The 27,363-nt window shown below is 46.4% G+C and overlaps 1 protein-coding gene across 1 annotated transcript in view; it reads left to right on the top strand.

The window, feature by feature from the left end:
• The window catches only part of LOC146196159 (uncharacterized), a 136,886-nt gene extending 109,827 nt beyond the window's left edge, over nt 1-27,059 (top strand). The window contains exons 9-15 of the mRNA XM_084598102.1: nt 4,947-5,134; nt 8,313-8,475; nt 9,927-10,543; nt 14,398-14,763; nt 16,089-16,563; nt 23,067-23,262; nt 25,806-27,059. Coding sequence (XP_084454228.1) covers nt 4,947-5,134; nt 8,313-8,475; nt 9,927-10,543; nt 14,398-14,763; nt 16,089-16,563; nt 23,067-23,237 — 1,980 coding nt within the window. The 3' untranslated portion in view covers nt 23,238-23,262; nt 25,806-27,059. The remainder of the gene's footprint in view (nt 1-4,946; nt 5,135-8,312; nt 8,476-9,926; nt 10,544-14,397; nt 14,764-16,088; nt 16,564-23,066; nt 23,263-25,805) is intronic.
• The last annotated feature ends 304 nt before the right edge of the window (nt 27,060-27,363 follow it).

Genomic DNA, 27,363 nt, shown 5'->3' with positions numbered 1-27,363 from the left:
ATTAACGAGTTGTGAATTAACGAGCTTTCACTGTAGGTTAATTAAATTTGTAAGAGTAAATCTTAAGAAGTTTAGATTTTATTTCACAGAGTAATATATCAGCTTTAAAATGCAACAATAACTGTTCATATGTGAGTGCTGCATCTGAAGATATTGTGGGCAACATTACGTGCAGTAGTTAGAAGTCCTGTTTAGAGAAAACAAAAAAAATAAGCTTCAAAACAAGCTCAGAGTTTATTTATTTTAAATTGAAGCTTAGATTTCAATGAATCCTATGCTAGTAGCCTTCAGACACATAATCACAATCAATCACTTTCCCTCATTTTCTTTTCGATTGCTCGCTCAAAGCTTTCCCGCATCTGTAGTGCACGTTCGAGCAGCTTATTCATGGATGGGAGGCTTCCCGCCATATTCACGAACATGCTTTCACTCAAACTTCTACTCCAAGTGGCTCTCGAAGCCTGTTTTTCACTTCGGAAAGCAAGCTCCACTCGAATCGCTCCTCCAGCCAGCGAAAAAAACTCGAGTTTCCTCAAGAATCTCGAGTCGGCAACGGCGATACCTAGGCCGCTCCTCGACTGCCACTCCACTTGTAAACACGGCGGACGTCATATCGTTTGCTTGCTGTTTCGACTTTGTACTATGTACCAGTATACCAAGCTTTTCGCGAAATTGGTACAACGAGGATGCACTGAACCTTCTCTAAAGCCTCGGCTCAGAGTGACAGCAACCCAGAACTTCTAGCACGTTATTGTTTTACGCATGCGGCCGTGGCTAGCCTCCTGCCTTGCCTGTCGCCCAAGGGTGCGTAGTATGCTTTCGGACGTGTGATGCTGTTGAAGGAACGCGTTGGTGTGCTCGTCCTATGGAGGGATATTAGGGCTCCGAACTTGTTTGAAAATCGCAGACAGCTTTGCTTCTGGAGAGTCAAATTCAGTGTGCATGCGCGGTGAAGCGCTGCAAAGCAGCACGTACGTTTTCACCGCTCGCCCCCGAGCCCTCTGAAGGCCAGAGCCATGCTCGTAGGAGTTGGTGGCTTTTACTTTTTTCTTTCTGCAATGTATTTTGATGTCTGTCAAAGCCTCGCAATAAAAAAAGGCTAGGCTGCAAAGCGCGAGCATAGATCTTTATACCAAACAAAAAAACTGACGTGTTCACATTATTTATTAAAGTCTACGTCATATTTTACGTAAACTCTACTTCATTGGTAGCGACTGTTGCCAGATGCAAAAGCATTTTCGGCCATTTTTCACAGCCACCTTTTCCTTCCAGCCCGCAAAACAAGTTCCACTACACTGTTAAAGTTGAGATTGGTTGCGAAGCTGTTTAGAAGACACGACATGAAAAATTGAGTGCGTTAAACACTTCAGCACGCAGTTTTCGAGTCAAAATTTCGCCCTAATCTCATCCCCATACGCCATTTGCGCTGCTTCACGTGGAGAAGGTATTCTCAAGGAGAGCTTGTCAGAGGAAATGCCGAGGTGCGTTCATGAATCCGAATTGGCACTGGAGTGGAGGAGTTGTTGTTTTTTTCACTCCACGGAGTGTAAGTGGAGCATCGAGTCGAGGTGCGTTTGTGAATACTAGCTTTAGCATGATGAACGGTGTCTCGTTTCGTGGCGTTTCTCCAAAGCCCGTCCATCAGAGATTGCTTGTGGCTAGTAATGGACATCGTAGAAAGTCTTCTCTAATTGTGCGCACGGATATGAATTGTCATTTTTTCGGCTTCAGAAAGGAGTGCTGTGTCGACGTGCACACTCTGACGCTGCGATGGGCACCGGCGCAGCACCGATCTTTCCCTACGCACACTGCACTAGCTCTTTGGGCTATGTCACTGGTGCTGGCGGATCCTATGGCTCCTTGCACGTTCGAAGCCGCCATTTTCGTCTTTTACCGAAGGCATGAGCCATTCGAAACTTCTGTTTTCAACCAGACATCGCGGTGAAGAAACGCAGTAGCAGGGCAAAATGGCGGACGACACTCTTTAGTGCAGCAGACGATGCTTCCCAGCGTCCACTCGTGAGGCAGAATTTTTCCTATGTGGTGTGAAAACACCAATGGCGTGCAAGTTTTCAATCATTTTTTTGCAGTGGTCTAGCTCCACTGTTGCTGCGCTTAGAACCATTTCCCACCAGAAGCTGAGTGCAGCTTTTGAACGATGTCAAAATGGCTGCTCTCCACTGCCGCATTGCAGTGGTGTGCGAGGTTGGATTCGGTCAGTTTTGAGGTCTTTTTATGAGTGAAAATTGTCGCATTACTGTCTTCAAAATCTAACAACACAAATACTGAGGACCATAATATTTCAGAATTTGGCTTTTCAGAACCTCTAGATTACAAAAAATAATGTTTCAGAGAAGCGATTTTTTTGTAATTTTTCGTGGTTAAGGGGGGACATGGGTCTTGAGCAAAATTTTCTTAATATTTGTCCTGTCAGTATGAAATTTGCAGGGTTTATGTAAATTCTTGTGCTGGTTTCAAATATGTTGCTAGTTTTCTTCTACATAAATTTGCTGAGTAGTTACAGCAACTTTGCTGTTCCAGACTTGCGGGAAGCTTGTAAAAATATCTACTGAAGGGAAATTGCTAAAATGCACATGGATCTGTTCTTGAATGTCTAAGGAACGCAATAAAACAAGTTTTGTGCTCCTGCCTTACTACAAGCCAAAGTTATGGAAGTTTTAAGTTTCAGCTTCACAAGTGCAACCACCCCCTTTCTACATCTTCGTACGTTTAAAAATTTTTCATGCAGTTGAGACCTTGTATAATAGCTTTATTGTGTTCCTTTAACACTCACGAGCCAGTAAAAATAAAAGTCATTACAATCTAAGGAGTAGGAGAGCCACAATGCCACCCGCAAAATAGAAGGGTAGGCAAAATTTTCATTTTGAGAAAAATGGAAAAAACGAATTGCAATGTCAAACACTAATTTAATCAAACAAAAACTGTAGAAATGCAGGCCACTGTGGCCTAGAAGGCTCCTGGACAGTAATCTGCATTGGGTTTGCCCTTCTGCTTTCGTTTTGCTGCAGTCTGAAAAGCTGCAGAGGAAGCACGCTTCCTCTCTGCTCTCAGACATTCACTGGTGCAATGCACACGTTTACAATTTAAAATGGCTATAAACCTCCAGGAATGTAGTCTCTTTGCTTTCCAACGTCCAAGTGTCGCCTCTTTCATTTTGATTTGCAGTTGCAGCGCATTCAGTTGTCACTTTTTCGTTTAGTTTTTTTTTTTTGTTTTTTTTTTTTTTTTTTACGTACGTCGTTTTGCTACGTCCTCGCATCAAGACCGTGGTGAGGAACGTTTATTGCGGAAAAGAAATGTAATTTGGAGCTGTTTGCTGCTTCCCGGTGCTCTGCATTGCACTGGAAGCAAGTGAATTCCCTAAGGATATATGAACGAGGTCCGATCGGCGCAAACGCGCGGCGAGCTCTACGAAGACGACGTGTCCCGCAGTTTACGCATTGGAGAATAAGTTTGACGGCGATTCCTTATCCCCGTTCACTTTTTTAAATGCCAATATCGCCGCCGTATGTTTTACGCTTCGCCAATCTCGGCAAACTGTTTAGATCTGACGATCGTGAACTCCGCATCGCCAAGCGGACTGTCCGCCGCGCTGCCGTCATCGTTACGAACACAATCCGTCTACCGCTTCGTTGCTGGAGTTGGCGCGAGTTCAAGCTTTTCCTGTTTTGAGCTTATCTTTCTGCTCATCTGCGGCAAGCGTTATCACTGTCGCGGCGGGTGCGACCGCTGGCAGTAGCAGTCCCCCGTGCTGGGGAACACGCTAGGCCTACTTCAGGCTCGTACACACGATCATTCGGCGCACGATTTCCGTCGGCCTGAGCGCGCACAGCCGGGGCAGGGCATCACTTGAGATGATTATTCAACTATTTTTTTTACTTTTTTCACAAATTCTTGCCATGAACGCACCTCGCGGTTCGGAACCAAGCGCGGCCGACGTCACGTCTCCGCCGTCTCCCCGCGGCTCGGGCGCGCCGAGCAGACGCCGTCAGCCAGCTCCACCAATGCGGGGACGCCTTATCGTCACGTGCACCCCGAAAGCCAATGGGATTGCAAATGCCGCGTTTTCTTTTCTTGCTATTTTTTATGCGACCAATGGGCGAATGTAAACAGCAGAGGCGGCAATTTGAAGACGAAAGGCGGCTCTTTCGAATGAGACCAAGATGGCTACGGTGCCGCGCACAAAATGGGAGCTACGCCTCGCGGAAAATGGTTGTTTTGGGGGTCGTTTTCGGCCCAAATTTGGGCGACATCGATTATATAAATTGGCATTGTGACTAAAATACCGACCCTAGAGATGAAAAACTTAGCAGATAGGTAGATAAAGAGCTACTGATTTCGCAAATCACATTTTCTAAAAAGTGATTTTTTCACGATTTTTTGGTCCGCAGGACCCGTGTCCCCCCTTAAAGACCACAAAATGCCCTCCCTCCAAACTGACCTTAGTTCCTGAAAAAAAAAAAAGAAAAAAGAAAAAGTTATTTACAGGAGTAACTCATTCGCTTATAATGCCATGGAATCGTACCGAGATGCTGCCTTTCAACTGTGACGTGAATTTCAACGGTGAAAAACGCTTCCAAGGGCCACAGTTGGGACACTGTCCAGAGCTGGATGCCAAGGTTGCAGTGTCAATCAATGAAATACATGATATGAAGTAGAAACGAGTAGTTCAGCTAGGCAATAAATTTTCGTTGTGGAAAGCATCTATCGATGTCTTTTTCTTTCTTTTTTTCTGGATGTGTGATTTGAGGGGTATTAACTTATGGTCCTGTAAATAGTGTTGCTCTAAATAGTAAAAGAATAATGCGCATCAGATTAAAGTTTCAGCCCTCTCTCAGCATGTATGGTGTGGCCGGAGTGTCGTGTGCATATTGCCTTCTGTGCCTCAATGAGTTAACATGCTCGACCGCTGTGCGCATCCTCAGGTGCAGCTGGGCGAGGCACGCGAGGGCTGCGAGTTCCTGCAGGCAGAGCGCACCACCCTGGCCGAGGCGCAGCTGGAATCGGAAGCTGAGATGAGGCGTCTGCGTGGGCTTCTTGAGGCGGCCCTGGAGACGTCGCGCGTCCTCTACCAGCGCTGTGCCAAGCTGTTCGCCAAGTGCCAGCAGAAAAAGTGGGCACTCCCTTTTTGTTTTAACTTTCTTCCACAGCACCCCACTTATGTTGCAGCAGGAAACTCCTTCTCTTTCTACGTTTGCACTTGCGAGGTTATTTGTTCTCTCTCTAAACATTGTTTTATATTGTCTATATTTGCTATTCAAGGCATAATTTTTGACACAAGTGCCATCCTGCAGTGTTAAAAATGTCAAGGAAAATATTTTTTTGAGGATATCAACTTTTTTATGCATGTCCTCTTACAGGAAGACTGTGTAGGTGGCAGTAGCTACACATTTGACATTACGCCCCGACTTTTTTGACCAATCAGGATTTTTTTTCAGACTCCACGACAACCATCTAGGGCGCGGCAGCTTTTCGGCGGAACATGTTCTATACACTATATCATAAAAGAGTAGATAGAGTTGGATGTTGGTGATGTTGTAGTCAGTGCCAAGGAGTGATAAGCGTGGAGAGGACATGTGATACGAAAGCACGATAACTTTTAGTAATTAATGCTAATGAAATGGATTTCCAGACAGTCTAAGTGTAACAGAGTCTGAGGTAAGCGGGTGGGTGATACTAGGACGTTTGCACAGATTAGGACGTTTGCAGAGATTAGTTGGCCCGCGGTTGGCACATAACACTGTTGACTGGGGAAATATGGAGATGTCCTTATCCTGTAGTGGACATACGCATGTTTGTGTTGATGATGAGTACCGCCATTATAATTACTGTGGGCTTTGCCTATCTTTTTACGGTAAAATTTTATTAATTTAACCTCTGTTTCTGTTCGGATAAAGTAGGAGCACGTTCCTGGCTGACACACCTGGAAGTACATATTTACTCGCATAATGCTCTCACTTTTTTTTGCGGAAAAATGATGCTAAGTAGGAAAGTGTGATAATTATGCGGGGAAAATTTTCGAGCAAATGTTTTGGAGCGCTAAAAGCAAATTTAAATAGGTGTGAATTGGGATTCGTAGGTCAGCTATTGTAAATATAACCAAAACATTACTTTCAAGCAGAACTTGCCCTTGTTATAAAAGTACAGGGTCACCAAAAGCACAGATTGCTAAAGCACTTTGTTCACTGCACGCAGCCTCATCACTCCCTATGTCTCGTGGTATAATGTTCACAGCAGACCATACAGTTCTACTCTTGATCAGAGACTTGATCCGAGTGTGTGTCGACACTGCAATCGCTGTCTACGTACTACGCAGAACTTGTTGATGCCGAAATGCCTGCTGGCAGCGCGGTTGCCATGCTGTAACCCATACTCGAAAACTTTCAGCTTAAAAGCAGCTGTATAACTTGCGCACCGCCCCACCGCGATGCGGCACCAAGAACACAGCAGACAGTGGAACAAAGCAAGCAACACGGATGGAACGAAGGAACAATGACAACGAGACACCTCACAAAATGGCGACGACTACGAGCATCATGGAGGTAAAAAAAAAAGAGAGCGTAATCGATGATGATGATCTACCCAATTTACTCGAGCACGCTATCGCCGCCTGGTAGCGCGTGCACACGAGGCCAGCTAGGTTCAGTAGTGCTCCAAAGATGGCGCTTGTTGCTACTAGCAGACATGTAGAAAGGGACTGGGACACACACACGCGGTCTAGCTTGCTCGCCGATGAACCACGACGCCATGCGCAGCAGAAACGCTGTCCATGTATGAGTTCGTGCGCATCAAGAAGCGCAAAGTTCTGAACCAGACGTTGCAGTTCACGTGCATTCCAAGTCGGTCGCCCTCGACCAGGGCCCGAAACATCAACATGTGAGTCTATGACACAGTTAAGTCCACTGTTATTATGTGGCGGCCATCCAGAAAGTAGACATCCAACCTTTTAAAGTTATTTTAAGGCTTGTATCGGCCGGTGACAACTCTTGGAGTGGTAATATTGGTGGTGCGATGATTATGGAAGGAAAAAAAAATTCCAATTAATGACGCCCTGGTGTTGGGGGTGCGAGAATTATGCGAGTAAATACGATATATGGCTTCGGATGCTCATTAATTTGGACAAAAGCAGGCTTTCGCGGGTAATTTTTACTGGAACATCGTGTCGAGGTACAATCTGTGAAGCCAGTGATCCAAGTAAACCTTCCTGAACCTGATTAGCACGAACAAGGGGTGCCCGCATACCTCGGGCGTGCGCATTATGACAGAAGCAGCTGTGGCAGCACTTGTGACTTTGGAGCAATTCTTCGGTGTTTCAGACAACGTGCTCAAAGCAGTGCGCTCGAAAAAAAAAACGCAAAAAACCATCGTCATCTCGAATGTATAGGCGCCACATTCCAAGCGTTCATTACATAAGGGTACTGTGGCGCAAGTGGTTTTCAGCAGTTGTTTACAGCCGTTCTATAATTCTCACATTTTTGTGGCACCTTGAAGGTTGTTACAAACCTCTGCCTTTGCAATGGGCAGAGGCGCGGGATTCCTCTTACGGTTACCTGCCACCCCTCCAATGAGGTTTGCGGACGCAGTTAACAGTTAGGCTAGTCAACCTGTTGAATCACGCTTGTCGGTGTGTAACTGAGGAATAAGTTCGCAATAGGCACTTTTGCTGCAAGCAAATGAATGTTTATATCGAGTAATAAAATGACATTGTATAATAACCAGACCATTACAAAAACTATGATGACAAGATCGCTGTAAAAGTCGACTCCGTAAGTTACACAATAGAATCCTGACAATCTATAAATGCAGGAATAAAGAAGACCTTAAAGTATTGCCAGAAACGGGTATTCAAGATACACAGAAAATGCAGCGAACAAAATGCTAAATAGATTCAAAATTCAAACAAGGGCGAAAGCATTTTAACAGCCAGTCTGTGGCAAAATATTCTCTCACAGCTTTGAAGTTACCGTGATGTTCCATATTCGGAGACAGCATACAGGTTGATGAGACTAGTTGACTGTGGGCTCAATAAGCTTGAATTTGCTGAAGCGGCTTGCCTCCAGAGTGATAGCCAAGTGTCTGAACCTCCCCCGAGCACACTGGCACCTGGCGTGATGGGACCTGTCTCTTATCCCTTCGGTTCGCACCGCATGCCTCCCATGGATTGCGTGGCCGGGCAGGCATCGCCCCAAAGAATCATGTCAAAGCATAATCAGAGGAGTGGAGAGATGCCGTATCTTCTGCGCTATAAGAGGCAGCTTGTGACAAAAGTTAACTAGATTTTTCTGTTGCAGCCTGCGCCTGTCCCAGCTGGAGTCTCAGCTGGAGTCCCAGCGACCCACTGTGGAGGCTGGGACAAGCAGTGGGCAAGCCCTGGCACAGCTGTCGGCCAAACTGCAAGCCTTCCTCAAGACAAGCATCCTGTTTGCAGCTTCGCATCTGCAGCTAGACTCGGAGGCACGTACCGCTCTTTTTGGCCGCTCGTGGTCTAATGCGGCTTGCCTGGCTTGATTCTTGTTACGGTTGTTTTTTGCCGAGGTAACTTTTCAAAGAACAATTTTTGCAGTTAAGCTGTGTGCCACCACTCTTTGCATAGTGCAGTTGAGCCTTATCGACTTCAACTCACCTATTGGAAATCTTGCATGTTGAACAATTGAGTTTCAATATAATAGGTGCTATATTTTTGTTGCTTGCGTCGAAGTTTTTTTCTGTAGAAATTTAAAATGGGGTTGCATAAGCAAAAAAATAAAAAGAGAGGAGAGGAGGGCAGAGGGGCCTTTAGCAAGCACCGCTATCATTCCGTAGATCAAGCCATAATCAGACAAGCCTATGCTAGTGCACTGCACTAGGTACCCATTGTGACTGTCCCGTACTTTGCTCGATACTGGTTCCAGCGCAGAAATTCAATGGTACAGCATTTCGTGACTTTGCTGTCACTTGTCCACTCCAAAAAGATGCATTTCTTGTGGATGACGTTAGAGCAGTTAGGTACTTGTGAGCTAGTGTAATGGGAGGCTTGGTCACTGTTGGACGAGAGCTTAGGCCCGTAGTCTGTTACTGAAGAGGGTGGCGTAATGTGGCGGCAGGGCAGTGGGTTGGATCATCGAAAATCTTGTGATGTGTGTCCTTTGGGGCATTAAACAGATGGCTGGGGGGGTGGGGAAGGGGGCGGAGGGGTTGGTTTGGTCAAAGATATTGGTACACAGTGGAGCTGTGCGAGGGGAATGGCCACACCTTAGATGGGACGTGTCTGAGCACAGTTGAGTGCCGTTCATCTTGTGACAGGTCCATCATGACGGCAGGTGCTAGGTAGCGGGCCATTTGGTGGTTCGCAGTCAACAGCTAGCATGTGGCATCCAATTGTTGCGGCATTAAGTGACATGTGATGCACTGTTTGCAACAAGCCCTGCTTTTCCTACCTGTACCCACAAAGTAGTTTCCTCAAGCCTTTGTTTGAAGATACAGTGAAGCTACGGAGGGCATTTTTCTGGTGTTCTCTCAATTGTTTCGTTTCTAGGTCGCCTCTGAAGCGGTCAACGGACGCTTCAAATTACTGTTTTATATGAAACATCCGAGAGTCGTGGTCACTGTGAAACTTTGTTTAGACTGAGGGGCACATGAAGCTTATTAATCTTAACCTGGTTTCTTTTTCTTTAACCATAAAGTGCCCTCATATTGCTCATGTGATCGAAGGGTTCATCTTAATCATATTTGCCACAATGAGCACCTATTGTAAGTTCTCAGTTTCGGTAGTGGAGTTTGCCGATCAATATGAAGTTGGACAGAAGGCTTAACGTAATGCGTGATCAGTGCACTCAAAAGCCTCGTCATTTCTATTTTCTCAGAATTGTTTACACTGAAATCTTTTTCAGCGTTTACAGTGTCCATTTTCTGCATGCTTGGTGCAGGTTCTGGAGGAGATCATGGACGACCTGGAAGGTTCCGGCGATGAGCACTCGCCCTCTGTCACCCTCCCTCCGCCGCGCAAGGACCGTGCTGGTGCTGCTGCACCACTGCCACTGGATGGCGGAACCGCCTATGCCAATGGCGACTCCGAGCCAGACTCGAGCTACGGCACACCTGTTGACGAGCTCCCACCCAGTGTCTCTCCTGAGCACAGCTCCCTCGTGCAGGCCATCCTCCAAGCGGCCGCTAGCTCCCGGATGCTGGGGCAGCAACCAGATGAAGGCAGGGATCGGCCTGCAAATGCACCTCTCGTCCCTCTCGTCGTCGACCATCACTCGGCCGTCAATGGTGGCAGTGAGATTGGCGACAAACTGGCCGAGAGGAGGAACACGTGCGTCGTGGAGCATGCCTTTGTGGAGTGCAACGGTGTGGTGGCGGCCAATGGGGGTGAGGGGAGTGGCAGGCTCAGGGAAAGAACAGCAGCGGGGCAGTTTCCAACTGGTGGTGCAATTTCCTCGTCCGAAGAACCCGAGCCCAGCGAAGCCCATCGAGTTTTGGGGGCTGCCGTTGCCTCTCGGGCCAATGGCTTCCACATAGACGACAGTGCAGCCGTCTTCAGGTGAGTCAGTTGCATTGCCTAGGCTGTTAAAGGTGGTTACCCTATTCGCTCGGGTGCAGCACGTGCTGGTAATGTTTTTACTTGCAGTAAAGAAGTCACCTGGCACAATAATTGACCAGTAATATAGAACAGTGTAATAATAATTTTCTTATTACCTGTACCTGTGTCCCACTGTCTTCGGTATTAGGCTGCTGATCTGAAATTTTGAGCTCTCAAGTTTAAGGTGACAAATTTGTAGGTACTGTTACGGGGTGGAAAGCCAGTGAAGCTAGACCATGACAGAAGACGACGAGGTGATTTTAATGAATGTTAGCGGACCTAGTGCGAGTGCTCATACGCATGATTCCGTTCTCTCAGTGGTAGGGTCCTCTGAGCAGCGTGACCTGGCGACAAATAGCAGAAATGTTGCTGTTAAAACGAAGAAGAGTGCAATTAAAGAGCGCCATTCTCATCGCTTCTGTGGCGCAGTGGATTATACAGTAATACCTCAATAATTCGAACTCGGTTAATTCGAAATCCCGGATAATTCGAAGGTTTTCTGCGGTCCCGTATTTTCCAATATAAATTTGGCCGGATAATTCGAACAGGCGGCCTGCGCCAGCCCGGTTAATTCGAAAATTTGGACTGCTATGCGGCAATGCCTGGCCCATGTTTCGCCGCAAACCCGGCGAAACGACGGCCCTACGGAGCCGCGAGGCAAAGCCACATAGTAATGGTGATGATTTATAGGCGAAGCGCCCCAGCCGGAGCACTCTCTGCACAAAAATCGGTCCACAGTGCGCCTCGCGCACCGCCAAAACACGCGCCTGCAGAGGAGAAGACGTGCTTCACTGCAACACGGCGGGCATACCGGTTTTTATCACGTGACCTCGCCCCCACTCCATCCCTTGGTGTGCGTCGCCCACTCTTCCCCCGTGCCTCCGACGCTGCAAGTACGCCACCACCACCGCCGCGTCGGTCTCGCCTGCGCCATTTCTTTGTGTTGTGCGCTGTGGTTAGGGGTCGGCTACTGTGCCGTTTTTTTGGGCGGGACTGTGCAGAAGTGCTAGCTTTGTGACCGTAGCAGTGCAGAAATGCCAAAGTACAAGACTTTAACGCTGCAGCAGAAGTTCTGCTTGATCCAGGAAGCAGGCAAGAGCGCTTGTTCGAAGACCGAGTTGGCCAAAAGGCATGGCGTGCCCCTCTCGACGTTGTCCACAATATTGAGCAACAAGTCAAAAATACTAGAGGCTTACGGCAAAACCTATTCTTCGAAGCGGTCACGAGTGCGGGCTCCCTCGTATCAAGATGTGGAAGCTGCTCTGCTTCGCTGGCTGCAGAAAGCAAACGCTGCCCACCTTCCCGTCAATGGAACGCTACTGCGGGAGAAGGCCAACGACCTAGCTCTACAACTTAGGCACGAGGAATTTAAGTGCAGCAATGGATGGTTTTGCCGTTTTAAAGAACGCAATAATTTAACCTTTCTCACCGTCTGTGGTGAGAGCGGAGTATTGCGACCGCATCAATGCGCTCTGCGCAGAGGATGAGTCCAACGCAGTCGGCTTCGCTGAGTATATCAACATTGAGATTGAAGAGCAGACTGGCTACTCTGACTTGGAGAGTGAGATCACTGCTGGTACGAACATACGCGATGACAGCGACGATAGCGACGACGACACCAACGAGCCTCCCCGAGCACCTGCTCTTGGTGAAGTTATCGGATCGCTGAACGTTATCCGCAGTTTTGTTGAGTGCCGCGGTGGAAGTTCAGAGATGTTTCGTCTATTTGACCAACTCGAGAGCATGACCTTAGGAGCCGCAAACTACCGGACGCGGCAAACCAGCATCTCTGATTACTTTCAGTAGTAATTCAAAATATGCCGAATAAAGGTAACACGTTCCTGCAACGAATTTTTTTGCCTAAGTCTTATTTCTTGGTGTGTTTGGTTAATTCGAAAACCCGCTTAATTCGAAGATTTCTCGCGGTCCCGATGACTTCGAATTAACGAGGTTGTACTGTATAATGCCTTATTTTTGGATGCCATAACAGTGGTTTGAATCCACTTCATAAGACATTTTTTTCTATAGAAAAGTGTCGGCCCGTGATATCAGGGGAGATGCGGCAGTGCTGGTGACAGCAGTGACTTTCGTGCTGTAGGCAAAAGCCTGGGCAGTCTGCATTGGATATTCGCCACTTGCTCTGTGGTTTTGAGCGCTATCCCAATATTCCGGCAGGCTGTAGTGCTGTTGATTGTGCCATGAGGCATAGAAAAGAAAATTGCACCTGCTTTCACTTTTTTTTTTTTGCGGTCAGATAAAGAATAGAGCGTAGGGCAACGCCATTGAACTCTACAAGTACCGTATAAACCGGAATATAGGTCGAGATTTTTTCTCGAAAACAAACTAAAGTCGCCCCTCGTCTTATATAGCGGTCTTTAGCAGAATTTGAGGCACAGTCTGGCAACAAGTGACGAAAAACAGCCAAAATCATATCGAAATCCTGCAGTTGCTGGCATTTTTTTTCCATCCCCAGCGCATTTATCTTCACGTGCGCTCTTTCTTTAAGAGTATAAAACGTCTCTTTATCAATGAAGCAACATGGCCGCTCTCTCAGCGAGAGTTCGGTGGCTCAACGTTTCAGAAAAGAGTGTGCGTTGCCATGGACAACATCACATGTTCGCGTGCAGCCCTTCAAGAAATGCTGCATAAGCAACACGCTTGATGGAACTGGATGACACACTCTGGAAAGTGGTGAGAAGCAAAGAGTCTTCTTCCCACGACGCTGCTAAAAGTTTTGAGTGAGACAGTAGCTCTGGTGATGCAGGGACATGGCCGATTTGTAAATATATGCGGTTCTCCACATTTTGTTTTCTTTTATTTTCTTTTTTTTTTTTTAACTTCAGGGTAAGGGGTTCGACCTATATTCCCACTCGACCTATAATACAGATTATACAGTAGACCCTTCAGCGACGCATCGCCTTCGAGGCTAACATGCGTTGCACTTCTGCATTGAGACTTGATCAGTTCATTTGCAGTTCTAATTCTCATTTACCATCCTTATTCACACGTGTTCTGTTCTACAGCTTTGGTTGGCAGCAAAAGACTAGCCATGCCAAGGCCGGTGCCCAACTGGCGCCGGTGGAATTCTCTGGGCCACCTTGGACGAGTAGACTGAGAGTGGGCCACTCTGGTTACTCCTCGTATTAATATCTGCCTCGACCCAGGCAAATTTCAAGTTGCCAAAAGCCAGCAATGAATGGAATTCAGTGCTCGCGCCCTGTGCAGTAGATCTTGTTTAAACTTAGCCTAAGATTAATTATCTGCAATAATGTCGTATTAATAGCGTTTTCAAAGATATGGCTTACTAGCGAAAGCGTAGGGCACAGCGGAACCTTGGTGATTCATGTTCGGAGGGAAAAAGCTTGTTCTCCTGAAAAAACATGGCTCAAAAGCACCGAGGCTTAAAAAACATGCTACTCGAGTGCTATGGCAATTGTCAACACCTTCACTTCTTGCAAAAGGCCAGTCAGTTCTCGTTGGCACAGGTCCGAAGAGCATTTCTGGGTGATCGTAGACTTGCATCCACATTCGCGTTATTCATAGAAAAATATAGTCTCCAATCCATCCAGTCCTTTGAAAGCAGAGGGTGAAGTTACCAGGAAATTGTAATTATCTGAGAATGTACCAATGAAGTTTTGCTCTACAAAGGTGTTTATCATTCGCGCTACTGCCTTACTTGTGCAGTCTCGAATGCTTGAGTGCACATTATTGGCACACCAACATCAACAAATGCTTTGAAGATAGTCTTGTGTGTGGTGACGGACCGCACTGCTTGTGTATACTCCACACTCATTACCACCTTTGCCTTCTGACAGACCTACCCACTGCCTTGCCAATGGGGTGCTTAGTGGTGCTGGCCCTGCTGAGAATGGAATCCTCGGCAGTGCACCGTCGGGAAGCCAACAGCAGCAGCTGCAGCAGGGGGCCGGCGACGAGGACGTGGCCCAGTCGTCGGTCACCGGCAAGCCCGTGGGCACAGTACCACCCTTCCGTACAGTGGTGGCTACTGACGGTGGCAAGCTCGTCAGCAGTGGCAGTGTCACGGCTGGCATTGGTGGTGGCGGCAGCAGCCACGAACGGGCCGTGGCTGAGCTGGCTTCCCTATCGGGCAAGCTTGTGCGCATCCACTCGCTCATGCAGGCACGAGTGCAGGAACGGCTGCGCACCGACCACGAGCAGATGTGAGTGAAACGTGCTCATCACTTCCATGTGGGGGCACCTACAGTGACGGAAATGGCTGTCTCATCCTACAGCTGAGCACTACGTCACAGGTTCAGTTGTGGCCACATTTGGGTGAAGATGGCTTACATAAATTCTAGCTTAAGGGCCCATGCTTGTTTTGGAGTAGCTGCACAGTTTATTAACTGAAGGAGCAGAAAACAGAGCCTATAGGACTTATAGGACATATAGGAAATAGGGACCTATAGGAAATGGGGGAGAGAAAGTTTCGAATTTAAAGTGCCATTTTGAAGGCTGTTGTGGTGGTAAACGGTAGCAAGGGTGTTGCATAGAAAATGGCTGCATCAGACCGAGATCAACTGCATCTGGCAAGCACCGCCGCTTTATCTCCTCGTGTAGCATTACTGCACGACTACAGCTGCCCACACAGCTTATTTTTTGATATGTCATCTAGTGTCAGAAAAACCAGCAGTTTTGTACCCCAACGATCAACCAGTCAGCACGGTTGATCGTTAGCAGCATTGTTTTGATGATGCTGTTGGTGAATACAAGATTTCCAGAGGCACAAACCATCATGCAATTACTATTTGCCGCGAGATAAACGTACAGGTGGCGCCGCCATTGCTCCAATAGTATGGATTAGCAGCCGGCAGACCTCGCAGAAACGCATGTGATGTCAGTTTGTTTTCAAGTTTACAGCAGGCTTGCTGGCAAAGGAAATGTGCCCTCTTCAAATCATGAGCGATTCACTGCTCAGAATGTTCCAATTGTTGAGAGAAAACCGTAGAGTTGGTGAATGCTGCTGAAAAGAAGGGCAGATTGTAGGAAAACAAGGCATTCAACAAGCTGTCTTTTAGAATTGCTGGCGTCATTTTGCACACATTTTTTGCTGTTCCATGCTCCCGGGCCTGGTGTATATTTTGCGTTACACTTGCCCGACGAAGTTTTATTTTTCTATTCACTTTTTCCCCAGCATACACATTTCTAAAATTTATACGGATGTAAGACAGGCAAATTTAGTGTCATTGCAGGGAGTGAATTTCGCCTCGTGTTGGTGCTACACTGGAAACAAAATTGTCATCCGAAATGTACCTTCTGCGGACAATGCAGGTACTGCTCACGCGCTTTTCATCGCCCATGTCTCTTTTTGTAAGACGAAGCCGCTGCGCCGGTCTCCAATGTTTGGCACACTGCAGCTAGGGCATAATGAAGTCCAGGACGATAATAGTTTACTGTGCTAGCACCTTCCAAGCCCAGGCTTACTCATTGCTCATTCTCTGGTACGCTTGGGAGCTCGGAGGTTGAAGTTGCACTTTAACTGGTGCAGTGAGGAGTTGAAGCAGAACCTGGACACGGTGTGTTGCCAAAAGGCCCAGTGCGGCCTGGAGGCCGGGGAGCTACGCCGGCAGCGGGACCAGGCGTGTGAGCGGGCCCAGCGCCTCGAGCAGCAGATGGCTGCCCTTCAGGACGGCCACGCCCGAGAGGTGGAGCTCCTCTTCCAGCAGATGGGTGACCTGAAGGAGAAGAACCGCTGCCTGTCTGCCGTCAACCAGGAGCAGGGCCGCCAGCTGCAGGAGGAGCTGTCGCGGCGGGGCTTTTCCTCCGAGGCGGATGCCATCTGTGCCAAGCTGCAGCTGCGCCAGGAGGTGGAGCGGCTGCGCGAGGAGCTGCTCCTGCGGGAGGAGCAGCTGCGCGCCCTGGCAGCCAAGTTCGGCCGCTTCCGCAAGGCCTACGAGGACAACTACCAGAGGGCCACTGATGACATCGACAAGCTCGACACCATGCTGGAACGCGTCATCGAGGTGCGTAGGAAAACATCCCATCTACTCGAGCTGTAGTTCACAAAGTTAGCATCATAGTCGCAGAGCCAGGACAGGTTTTTCAACATTCTGTAGAATCTGCAAGAATCCTGAGAATTTTTTATAGCCGACCGCCTTTACTTGGAAAGCACAACACATTACGTAACGAGCTGTTGTGTACACAAGGGAAGATAGAAGTCATTCTTTCTGGAAGTCAGAAGCCGTACTTGGTTTTCAGTATGTTTGCTTTATCGCTTTATCATGCAGTGATGGGGTGGGCACCGTCTGCTACCACAAAATCATTGGAACGTGTGATAGCAGCAAGCGCCTTTTGAAGGGAACGATGCTACTGGGATGGACGACTCATAAAAAAAAATAATGAAAAGAAAGAGTTTCAACTTTTCCCACGTACTGAACCCTCTCCTGAAAAACATGTAGATTTTTCTAGTAAAAAAATGGGTTCATTATACGAGTAAATACGGTATGACCGGTTAGCACTTTTTCGTTCTGACTGGGTAGTTACGCCATGCCATGACGCGTCCTAAAACTATCGGGGTTTTGTATGCATGCGACAGATTTTGTTTCGCTCGCAAATTCCAGACCTCCAGCAAAATTGACGCGTAAAAGGGCAGCTGTAAAATGTGGTGTGTCAGGGCTGAAATTTTAGTTCTCATCGATTGTCAAGGTAGCTACTGGTACATGGATGCGATGCACGGGGACTTCGTTAAATCAAGGGTGGGGCATAAAATTACTTCGTTAAATCGCAAGAAAACATGGTTTTCAATGGGGCAGAAATCGGGAAATTGAAAAAGAAGTTTGTTACATTGCGAATTTCATTATATTGAGGCTCTTCGCATCGAGGTTCGACTGTACACTTCTGTGCAGTTGTAGTTTAATTTTATTTGTAAATGCCATGGGAACTCTGAAATAAACGAGACAAAGAATATTTGCTGTTGGATTTCAGCTTCTTATTTTCACTGGTCGGGTATTTGATATTCAAAGGCAGTTCTTTTTCCCCCATTTTCGTATTTGATTCTTGTTTGAAAATTTCAACATTCGCACAGCCCTACATACAGGACTTATCACCTAGTTGGTTTGGTCGGTTTGGTTTTGGAGTTTAGCGTCCCAAAGCGACTCAGACTATGAGAGACGCCGTAGTAGAGGACTCCGAAAATTTCGACCACCTGGGGTTCTTTAACGTGCACTGACATCGCACAGCACACGGGCGCCTCACTTTTCGCCTCTATCGAAAAGCGGCCGCCGAGGCCGGGATTCGATCCCACGTCCTTAAGCACAGTAGTCAACCACTGCGCCACCCCGGCTATCACCTAGTTGTTAAAACTGAAGCTTCGGCATTGCTCAAGCAAAATTATTAGGAGTAACTGGCAGAAGGCAGTGAACTAAACAAGCTGAAGAATAACAAGGCTACCCTTCAGTGCCGTCTATCCTCCCGGGAGGCACTACTCTCAAGTGCTCGGGAATTAATCAGCAAGGGCATAGGATCAAGAAGTATATGCACAAGACAGAGAGCAGAACTGTCATGCCCATGGATCTAAACTCCAAACTTTTGGGTGCTGCTCGAGCACATCAAAGTGGTGGACTCAATGTTTGAACCTGTCAAGTCAAAAGAGGCAAAAGCAAGACGCCAACTTGGTGCTCAGTGTTCATGAACTGCGCAAGGAGGTATTCCATTTGCTGCTATGCTGTTCCAAATTCTTGCTTAGGTCAGCCTGCGTTATTTTAAGCATCTGTGCATGTTTTTTGACAATCTGTTTTGTTTTGCCAGATATGCGTGTGTAGTCAAGTAAGTATTGAGATTGCATAAAGGAAAATCAAATTTGTGATAGTGTATGTCAGGAATAGCAAACTGCAGTTGTCGAAGGCGTGTTCGACCCTGGAAGCGTGTTCCAAAACGTAATTCAAATGCTCCGAAATTCTCGCTTTATTGCTCCAAAGCTGCTCCGAAATGCTCGACCTTCCGCTACACTTCATGCTTTAAAGCAGCGAAAAATAACACAATAAAAAAAAAAAAATAAGACATGGAGCGAGCAGTGTGCGCCCACTGTCGTCACGCGGTTACTCTCAAGGCACCGGTGACGATGAGGGGGCGAGTCGATGATGACGGGCAGATCAAGAAAACGGACGTGCGTGAAGACGCAGGTACCTCCTCATCTGGTGGCTTCACGACTGCGCTCGCGCGCTCTGTCCTAGCCTGGCTTTGGTGCCTCTGGAGGGCTCCTCCGCATCTGTTACTTCAAGTAATGGAGGATTTACTACAAACACTCTCTAAGTACCTTTTCCTGGCATTTAGTTCTCATTCTTGTTTTCTTTCTGCACTGTCATTGCGTGTTTGTATGAAAATCGCATAATAACGAAAACCTGGATGTAACGAAAAAGTAGGGACTTATTACAATTTCGTTATAAGCAGGCTTAACTATGTCGCATAACAAGCTCGGTACACAAAGCAAGATGGCAATCGCATTCTATTTTCATTGTGGAGAACTGCAAAGTCTCTGCAACTGCATGTTCCTATAAAATGCGTGACAGTTCCCAGTAAAGTCAGAAATATTGCACAAGTCTGCATTAGTGGAGTCTGAAAAATTGTTTGGCTACTGTAGCCTGCTTCGAATTGTTACTCAAGTCACCTTTATTATGTCATACAACTGTACATGTTTTGACAGTTTGTCATGTCTTGTCAGAGATGTGTGCTTAGTTACCGAAGCATTGAGCCTTGAATAATAATGTGTCAATACAGAGGTTTCTGCATATTTGGAATAGAAAACTAGAATAACTGCAGGCAGTTTACCCTAGAAACTGTTCCAGAGTAATATATATTTTAGATTGCACCAAATTTTATTTTTTTCATTGTTCTTGAATAGCATTATTCATCATCATCATCATCATCAGCCTGATTATACCCACTGCAGGGCGAAGGCCTCTCCCATATTTCTCCACTTAACCCGGTTCTGTGCTAGCTGCATCCACTTGACCCCTGCGAACTTCTTAATCTCATCCGCCCACCTAACTTTCTGCCTCCCCCTGCTACGCTTTCCTTCCCTTGGAATCCAGTTTGTTACCCTCAGCGACCATCGGTTATCCTCTCTTCGCACTACATGTCCTGCCCATGTCCATTTCTTCTTCTTAATTTCCACTAGAATGTCATTAACTTGAGTTATTTCTCTGACCCACTCTGCACGCTTTCTATCTCTTAATGTTACCCCTACCATTTTTCGTTCCATAGCCCTCTGGGTTGTCCTCAACTTAAGTAGAACTCTCTTGGTTAGCCTCCACGTTTCAGCCCCATAGGTGAGTACAGGCAAGATGCAACTGTTGTACACTTTCCTCTTGAGCGATACCGGTAAGCTGCTAGTCATAATCTGCGAGTGCTTGCCAAATGCGCTCCATCCCAATCTTATTCTTCTTGATATTTCCTTTTCATGGTCTGGATCTGCGGTTACTACCTGTCCTAAGTAGACATATTCGCCTACTATTTCCAGTATTTCGCTACCTAATGTAAACTGCTGTTCCTTCCCGAGGCTGTTGAACATTACCTTAGTCTTCTGCATATTGATTTTCAAGCCTACCATTCTACTTTTTCTGTCTAGGTCATCAATCATTATTTGCAGTTCATCCCCCGAGTTGCTTAGCAAGGCAATGTCATCAGCAAATCGCAGATTACTGAGGTATTCTCCATCTACCCTTATCCCTAACTGCTCCCATTCCAAGTCTCTAAATACTTCCTCTAAACAAGCTGTGAATAGTACTGGGGAGATTGTGTCTCCTTGCCTAACACCTTTCTTTATGGGAATTTTATTGCTTTCTTTATGTAGAACAATGGTTGCTGTGCAGCCACTATATATATCTTCCAGCACTTTCACGTACGGCTCGTCTACCCCCTGATTTCGCAATGCCTGCATCACCGCCGAGGTTTCAACTGAGTCAAATGCTTTTTCGTAATCAATGAATGCTATGTATAAGGGCTGGTTATATTCCGAGCATTTTTCTATCACCTGATTGATGGTATGGATATGATCGATAGTAGAGTACCGTTTCCGAAACCCTGCTTGATCCTTTGCTTGATTCCAGTCTAAGGTTGTCCTGATTCTATTGGCGATTACCTTAGTAAATACCTTATACGTAACAGACAGTAAGCTGATTGGTCTGTAATTTTTAAGGTCCTTAGAGTCCCCTTTCTTGTGAATGAGGATAATGTTTGCATTCTTCCATGCTTCCGGTACCGTCGATGACACCAGGCACTGCGTATACAGGGTGGCCAGTTTTTCTAGCACGATATCCCCCCCGTCCTTCAGCAAATCTGTAGTTATCTGATCCTCTCCAGCTGATTTCCCCCTTTTCATAGTTTCTAGTGCTTTCTTGACCTCGTCCTTCGTCACTGGTGGAACGTCTGACTGTTTTTCCCTACCGCCAATCTCACTACGGTCCTGACTACTTTGGCTACTGTAGAGATCTGTATAGAACTCCTCGGCTACTTTGACTATCTTGTCCATATTAGTGATGACGTTGCCCGCCTTGTCCCTTATCGCATACATCTGGTTTTTGCCTATGCCCAATTTCTTCTTTACCGCTTTAAGGCTTCCCCCGTTCTTTACAGCATGCTCAATTTTCTCCATGTTATACTTCCTTATATCGGCCACCTTGCGCTTATTGATTAGCTTTGATATCTCGGCCAATTCGATCTGGTCTGTTGGATTGGAAGCTTTCATACTCTGCCGTTTCTTAATCAAATCTTTCGTCTCCTTAGACAGCTTACCGGTATCCTCTTTAACTATCCTACCGCCTACTTCTACTGCGCACTCAGTAATGATATCTCTGAAATTATTGTTCATTGCCTCTAGGGTAATGTCGCCATCCTCAGTTAGAGCTGAAAACCTATTCTGTAGCGAGATTCTGAACTCTTCTGCCCTCCCCCTCACCGCTAATTCGTTGATGGGTTTCTTTCTTACTAATCTATTGCGTTCCTTCTTCAGATTTAGGCTAATTCGGGACCTCACCATCCTATGGTCACTACATCGAGCTTTCCCGATTACCTCTACATCCTGCACAATGGCGGGGGTTGAACACATTATGAAGTCGATTTCATTTTTAGTCTCTCCGTTAGGACTTTTCCATGTCCATTTCCGGTTCTTCCGTTTGCTGAAGAAGGTATTCATGATTCGTAAGTTATTGCGCTCTGCAAACTCAACTAGTAACTCCCCCCTGCTATTCCTAGAACCAATGCCATAGTCACCTACTGCCTTGTCTCCTGCCTGTTTTTTCCCTACCTTGGCATTGAAGTCGCCCATTAGTACAGTATACTGCGTCTTTACTTTTCGCATTGCCGATTCTACATCTTCATAGAAGCTTTCAACTGCCTGGTCATCATAACTACATGTAGGTGCATAGGCCTGTACAACCTTCAGTTTATACCGCTTATTAAGCCTAATTACGATGCCTGCAACCCTTTCATTAATGCTATAGAATTCATCTATATTACCCGCTATATACTTATTGACAAGAAAACCTACCCCTAGTTGTCGCCTCTCTGGTAAACCTCGATAACACAGTACATGCCCATCCTTCAATACAGTATATGCCTCATTCGGCCTCCTAACCTCACTAAGCCCTATGACATCCCATTTCATGCCCTCTAGTTCCTCTAACAGCACTGCTAAACTAGCTTCACTAGCAAGGGTTCTGGCATTAAACGTTGCCAGGGTCAGTTTCCAATGGCGGCCTGTCCAGCGGAGCCAGGCTTTCTTAGCACCCCCTGCTGCGTCACAGGTCTGACCGCCGCCGTGGTCAGTTGTTCCGCAGCCGCTGGTGACTGAGGGCCGGGGTTTTATGGAGCTTATCATAGGAGGTTGTGGCTAATTACTGCACCAGGGTGGCCAACTCCTGTTCTGGTGAGGGAGTGCGTTGCCGGAGGTGTTCACCGGCATCAGGTCGCACCCCAAACCTGTATATGCAATTCCATCGACACGCGGATTTTTTTTTTTTTTTTTTTTCATCCGGTGGAGAATTGCGCGGCACCGGGATTTGAACCCCGGTCCTCTTGCATGCGAGGCGGATGTTCTACCGCTACGCCACCGCTGCCGCTGAATAGCATTATTAGTGCTCCCTGAATGGTTCCAAAAGGGTTCAGCCTGCTTCTGCCTGTAGCCCTGATGGGAAGTAAGGTTAATTCACATGTTTTTACATATATAATGTTTAACATTATATTATTTATAATTTATTTATATTATAACGAGATGAACATTGTTTGCTGTTTTCAATTTTTCTTTCTTATCTTCAATGATCAGATATTCGTATTCGAAAATTTTGATATTCGCACACCCCTAGCTTTCTTTTCCTGTTGTTCTTTCCGCTGTGCAGTATATTCCTTGAGAGTGTGTTATGTTTTGACACGTATTGATACCTAGCAAAGGATCCACTGTCAGAGGTTCCTGCTGGCTTTCATTTTGCTTCCATTTTATGATTCCATCCTTGGGATGGTCAACTTTTTCCAGACGCTGGAAGCGGAGCTGGGCGTGGTGTCTGGCTGCCCTACGCTCATGCAGCTGCTGCACAACCTCCGTGGTGGAGGCGCCGCAGGGGAGGAGTCTACGAGTGCCACACCTCAGAGTCCGCCATCTGGTGGCGGCGTCGTTAGCAGCCGGAAGACACCCACTGCACTCTAGTACCGCTTCTTCACGGAGGCCGTGGGTACGGACTTTACTGCAATCCGCTGTATACGCCCTAAGAAGTTTTGTTAAACCTTAATTTTTGAAGTGTTTTGTGAAAGAAGTTAAATGAGCGCCTACACCAAATTTTTTTTTCGCAATTTTTTCTCTGTAACGATGCATACATGGATCACTACGGGGCATCACAGGAGGTGTTGTGCAGGAGGTATGCGAAGTGCCTGGCACCCTCTGTTAAAATCGGGCCACTGATCGGCAGGTTCGCTGCACAGGCGTTCAAAGACCACTGGTAAAGCGCCTGTTCTACATCTTTGTAGACCCCGTGTCGAACCGTTTTCCGGTCGTCATCCACTGCATGGGTAGCACTGGCATCGCTTTCGTTTTCAATCTTGAGCGCGCTGTGGATGAATTTCGATACTGGTGGTTGCGTCAGGCCGTACTTGCGCACCAAGTTGCACACTTTTACGCAGTCCTTGGGCTCACATACACTGTTCCGCTTAACTTTCAGCGGTATTGCTGGTCGCTTCCTCTTCTGGGCTAGTTGTCGTTCTTCTTGAAGGAGGATCCTCCACTGTTGTTCACGGAAAATCCAGGACCAGCAAGGTCATGGCAACGATGATGACACACGAGAACCACGCTAGACAGACACATGCACGAACGCTGATGCACGCCTGCCACAAAACATGTGCAACTGCGAACCGAGGGCCTGGGCAAAGCAAATAGGGGAGGATAGTGCAGCGCACCACGGTCAGCACACCCTCAGAATGTACTGCTGCACCGTGCAGAGGCAGAGAGGATGCGAGTTCCCTAGGCTACTCTAGGCCACGGGCAATCTTGAGTGGGGAGCGCTGAAAGCTCTCCCTCAGGACGGCCGTGCCTGGAAGCACCTTACATGTCCTTCCTACGCTGCGCGAGGAAGCGCTCCGTCCTTCCCCGTATCTCTGCGGCATTGAAGCTTCCCCGGCACACCCCATCAATGCATTGGCTCGACGCACTCTGTTCCGATTTCTTTTTTTTTTTTATTGCCGCTGTATGGCGTCGTCCGCATCTCCACGTACACGCACGCTTTTGTGGTCGCCGCACTTCCATGTCTTTGTTGACTTTCAGTGACCATATTTGGTTGTTATAACTAATAATATAATATGACACCATTGTAATAAGCAGTTTATTTTACCGTAGAAAATATGGCAATTTTGACAGTGCAGTGACTGTTAAAACTTATTGTTATAAGTGGGTTTGACTGTATCGATAATTTGATGTACAGAAATCAGCATGAGACACCGCTTGCGATCGTGGAAACTGAGACTGTATTTGTCGCGTCATCAACAAACTCACATAATGAATCCACCCTCCACTTTTGCCACTGGGAACTTAAAGAAAAAAAAAAAAGCTTTAGTCGACGTACGTCCCTCGGTTCAGCTGCGGGAATCCAGAAAGTATAAAAATCTCGAAGAATTTTTACTTTTTCTAAAACTGTAAAGGAATTTTAAGAAATAGCTATAACCTTTGGATTTTTGTGAGTTTTGAGTCTTATTATCAGGTTTACCCTCATTATCAGCTGCAATACCTGTATTGGTCAATAAGATAACAGTAATACAAAATAGCAAATATTCGGTCACCGTTGCTAGCAAGCCAATATCTGCCTTAAGCCGCCATATCTTCAATAAAACTAAATTTTTATTTTATTTTCTTACAGCTCATTACTGGCAGCACACCAAGATGCTGCGCATAAACTCTTGTTGCGAAGTGTCGAAGCACTTAGGCCTAGCGTCACAGAGCACACTTGACACAATAAGTAGCACGTAGCAAAACCATGCATCAGCTTAGCGAAACACCATGTGGTTTGCGATGAATCTGCGCAACGAAAAGGCGAAACGGTCGCGGCGTCGACGGCACTTCCGGAAACTCTGGAAGAGGCGCATAGCCAGAGTAGCCAGACCAAATCGGTGTGTGACGGCTAGGTACGGCTAGTTGTTCAAAGCTGTGACATGGTACGCAGACTGGGAAATAGCCAAAATAGCGGCTTTGTATGATGCAGTTGCGGTTTCAGACCTTCCGTCGCGTCAAAAAGTCTGAAAAATTGGATGGCGGGGATTTCGAGTGTCTGAAATTTCAGATTCCCTTATACATTGATACTATGGAGCTCATTGCAGTGCCGCGAAGACGTCCGAAATATCGGGCATGTCCAAAAATTTGGCCGTTCGAAAATTCGGTCGTTGACTGTATAGGGTCCAGTAGGTATACAAACACAAATATGGTACATTTATAACTGGCAGAGCTCCTTTGTGTTCACCACCTCAGAGATCCTCAACCAAAGGCTCTCTAGATGTCACTGCAATTTTCTCTTGAAAGTCTACTGCAATTTCAGTACCTGTACCTCATTTTTCGGTCTTCTTTAGTTTACAAAGGTACGTTACCAGTGAACATGGATTTATTTTTGTAAGATGAAGGTATAATATGTTATTATTGGCAAACCTTTCCTTTCCTTACTGTCCCTACAGATGCCACTGCTTTTGCTTCATGCCATACGGTGCACTTTGAGTGTAACAAATTCATCTCTTTGTGCAGGTCATGCGTTTCATGAGCCAGGGAGCAGCTGTTTTGTTCCAGCCGGCCTTCACAGCATTCAGCACCTGAGCAGTGCACGTGAGGATAACTACTGAGCCCTTTTGCTGAAGCTGTCCACCACGACTGCTGCCAAGAACTGCCGCCCATGTTCTTTTCCGTTTTGTGTGCCGTCGAGACTGCTAGACAGTTGTGAAAATATCATTGCACAAGTGACTTAGTAACGCGGTAGTTTTGCGTTGTCTTTTAATTTTTTTTTTTTTTTCAAAGCACGATGTGTAAATGCTATTTGGTCTTGCTTACCTGCAGATTTAGTTATGCCATTCTTTCTCTAGTTCCACGAAAAAGTGTCATTTTTCCTGGTCTTTGTCTGGTTCATTTGGATGCAGCATTATTTTATAGCTGTATCCTCATGTGTGTGCAAACGTATACATGTTGACGAAAGAATCTCTCGACTAGGCAGCCACGTTTTTTTTTTTGTGCGAGGTCAAACGTGGGCTAACAAGGTGAATAGAAATGTGTGCGTGAAAAGGCGGTAACACTGGGCAGAAGTTCAGGGTGTTCTAATTTATTTCTTCGCAATTCTTCCCACCACATTCCGCACATTGTCCCGGAACAAAGCACCGCTGCTGTGTTCTTGAGACTCTTTTTTTTTTTTCTATTCTTGTTTCTATATAACAGCCCAATTTTAGTTTTAGCCCATTTGTACCATCTTTCCTCCTGTTTCACTGCATTTCGATGTTCTAATGTTGGCCCAATTTTTTAGTTTTAGCTCATTTATTTAGTCTTTCCATCTCTTTTGCCTTCCTTTCAAATACTTATCTTAGCTAAATTTTTAGCATAGTAGAACCTCGCTTATGCGTTTTTCACGGGCCTCCCCCCAAGAATATAGGAACTGGGAAAGCGGCAAATATGAAAATTGACAGTGATGGCAAATAGAACAGATGTTTATTGCTGTGCTGGCATTTAAAGAAAATTGTGGAGCACTGTCTGCTGCATTTTCTCTCGTTTAGCGAGGACAGTGTGTTCCCAAAACTTGCAGTGACTCTTACGACCATCACTAGACCAAATATATACCTTCTGAGCAGGTCTAATTTCTCTACAACTGACCTAAAGGTTGGTTCTAGTGACGACTCACTGTTCTCTGGATAGCCGCTGTTGTGCACAACGACACACTTGGCCACAATCATATCGACGGTCATAACGACATCGTCCACAAAAACGTAATTGTGTTCGTGGTTTGCGAAAATGAGGTCGCATGTCGCATTCGTGCACAGCACTTGATCCCATTCCTGCCAGCTGCAAAGATACCGTATTTACTCACATATAGGTCGACCACGAATATAGGTCGACCCCTATATACAAGGCTCGCCGAGGAATAAAAAAAAATTATTCGAATATAAGTCGACCCATATTTCTTTGAAAAACCGAGAAACATGTACACGACAAACCTTTATTCATAACGAACTTTGGCCACTAGCTAGTCGCTGTCAGAAGAAGCCACATCATCGTCTAAACTGCTTTCCTCTTGGGATGCTTCACTGGCGACCTCTGCATCCCA

Source organism: Amblyomma maculatum, chromosome 3 (assembly GCF_055883805.1).
Source record: "Amblyomma maculatum isolate TAMU_Amacu chromosome 3, ASM5588380v1, whole genome shotgun sequence".
NCBI classification, from domain to species: Eukaryota; Metazoa; Arthropoda; class Arachnida; order Ixodida; family Ixodidae; genus Amblyomma; species Amblyomma maculatum.
Note: the sequence above shows the minus strand (reverse complement) of the source record. Positions and strands in the feature narration are given on the sequence as shown.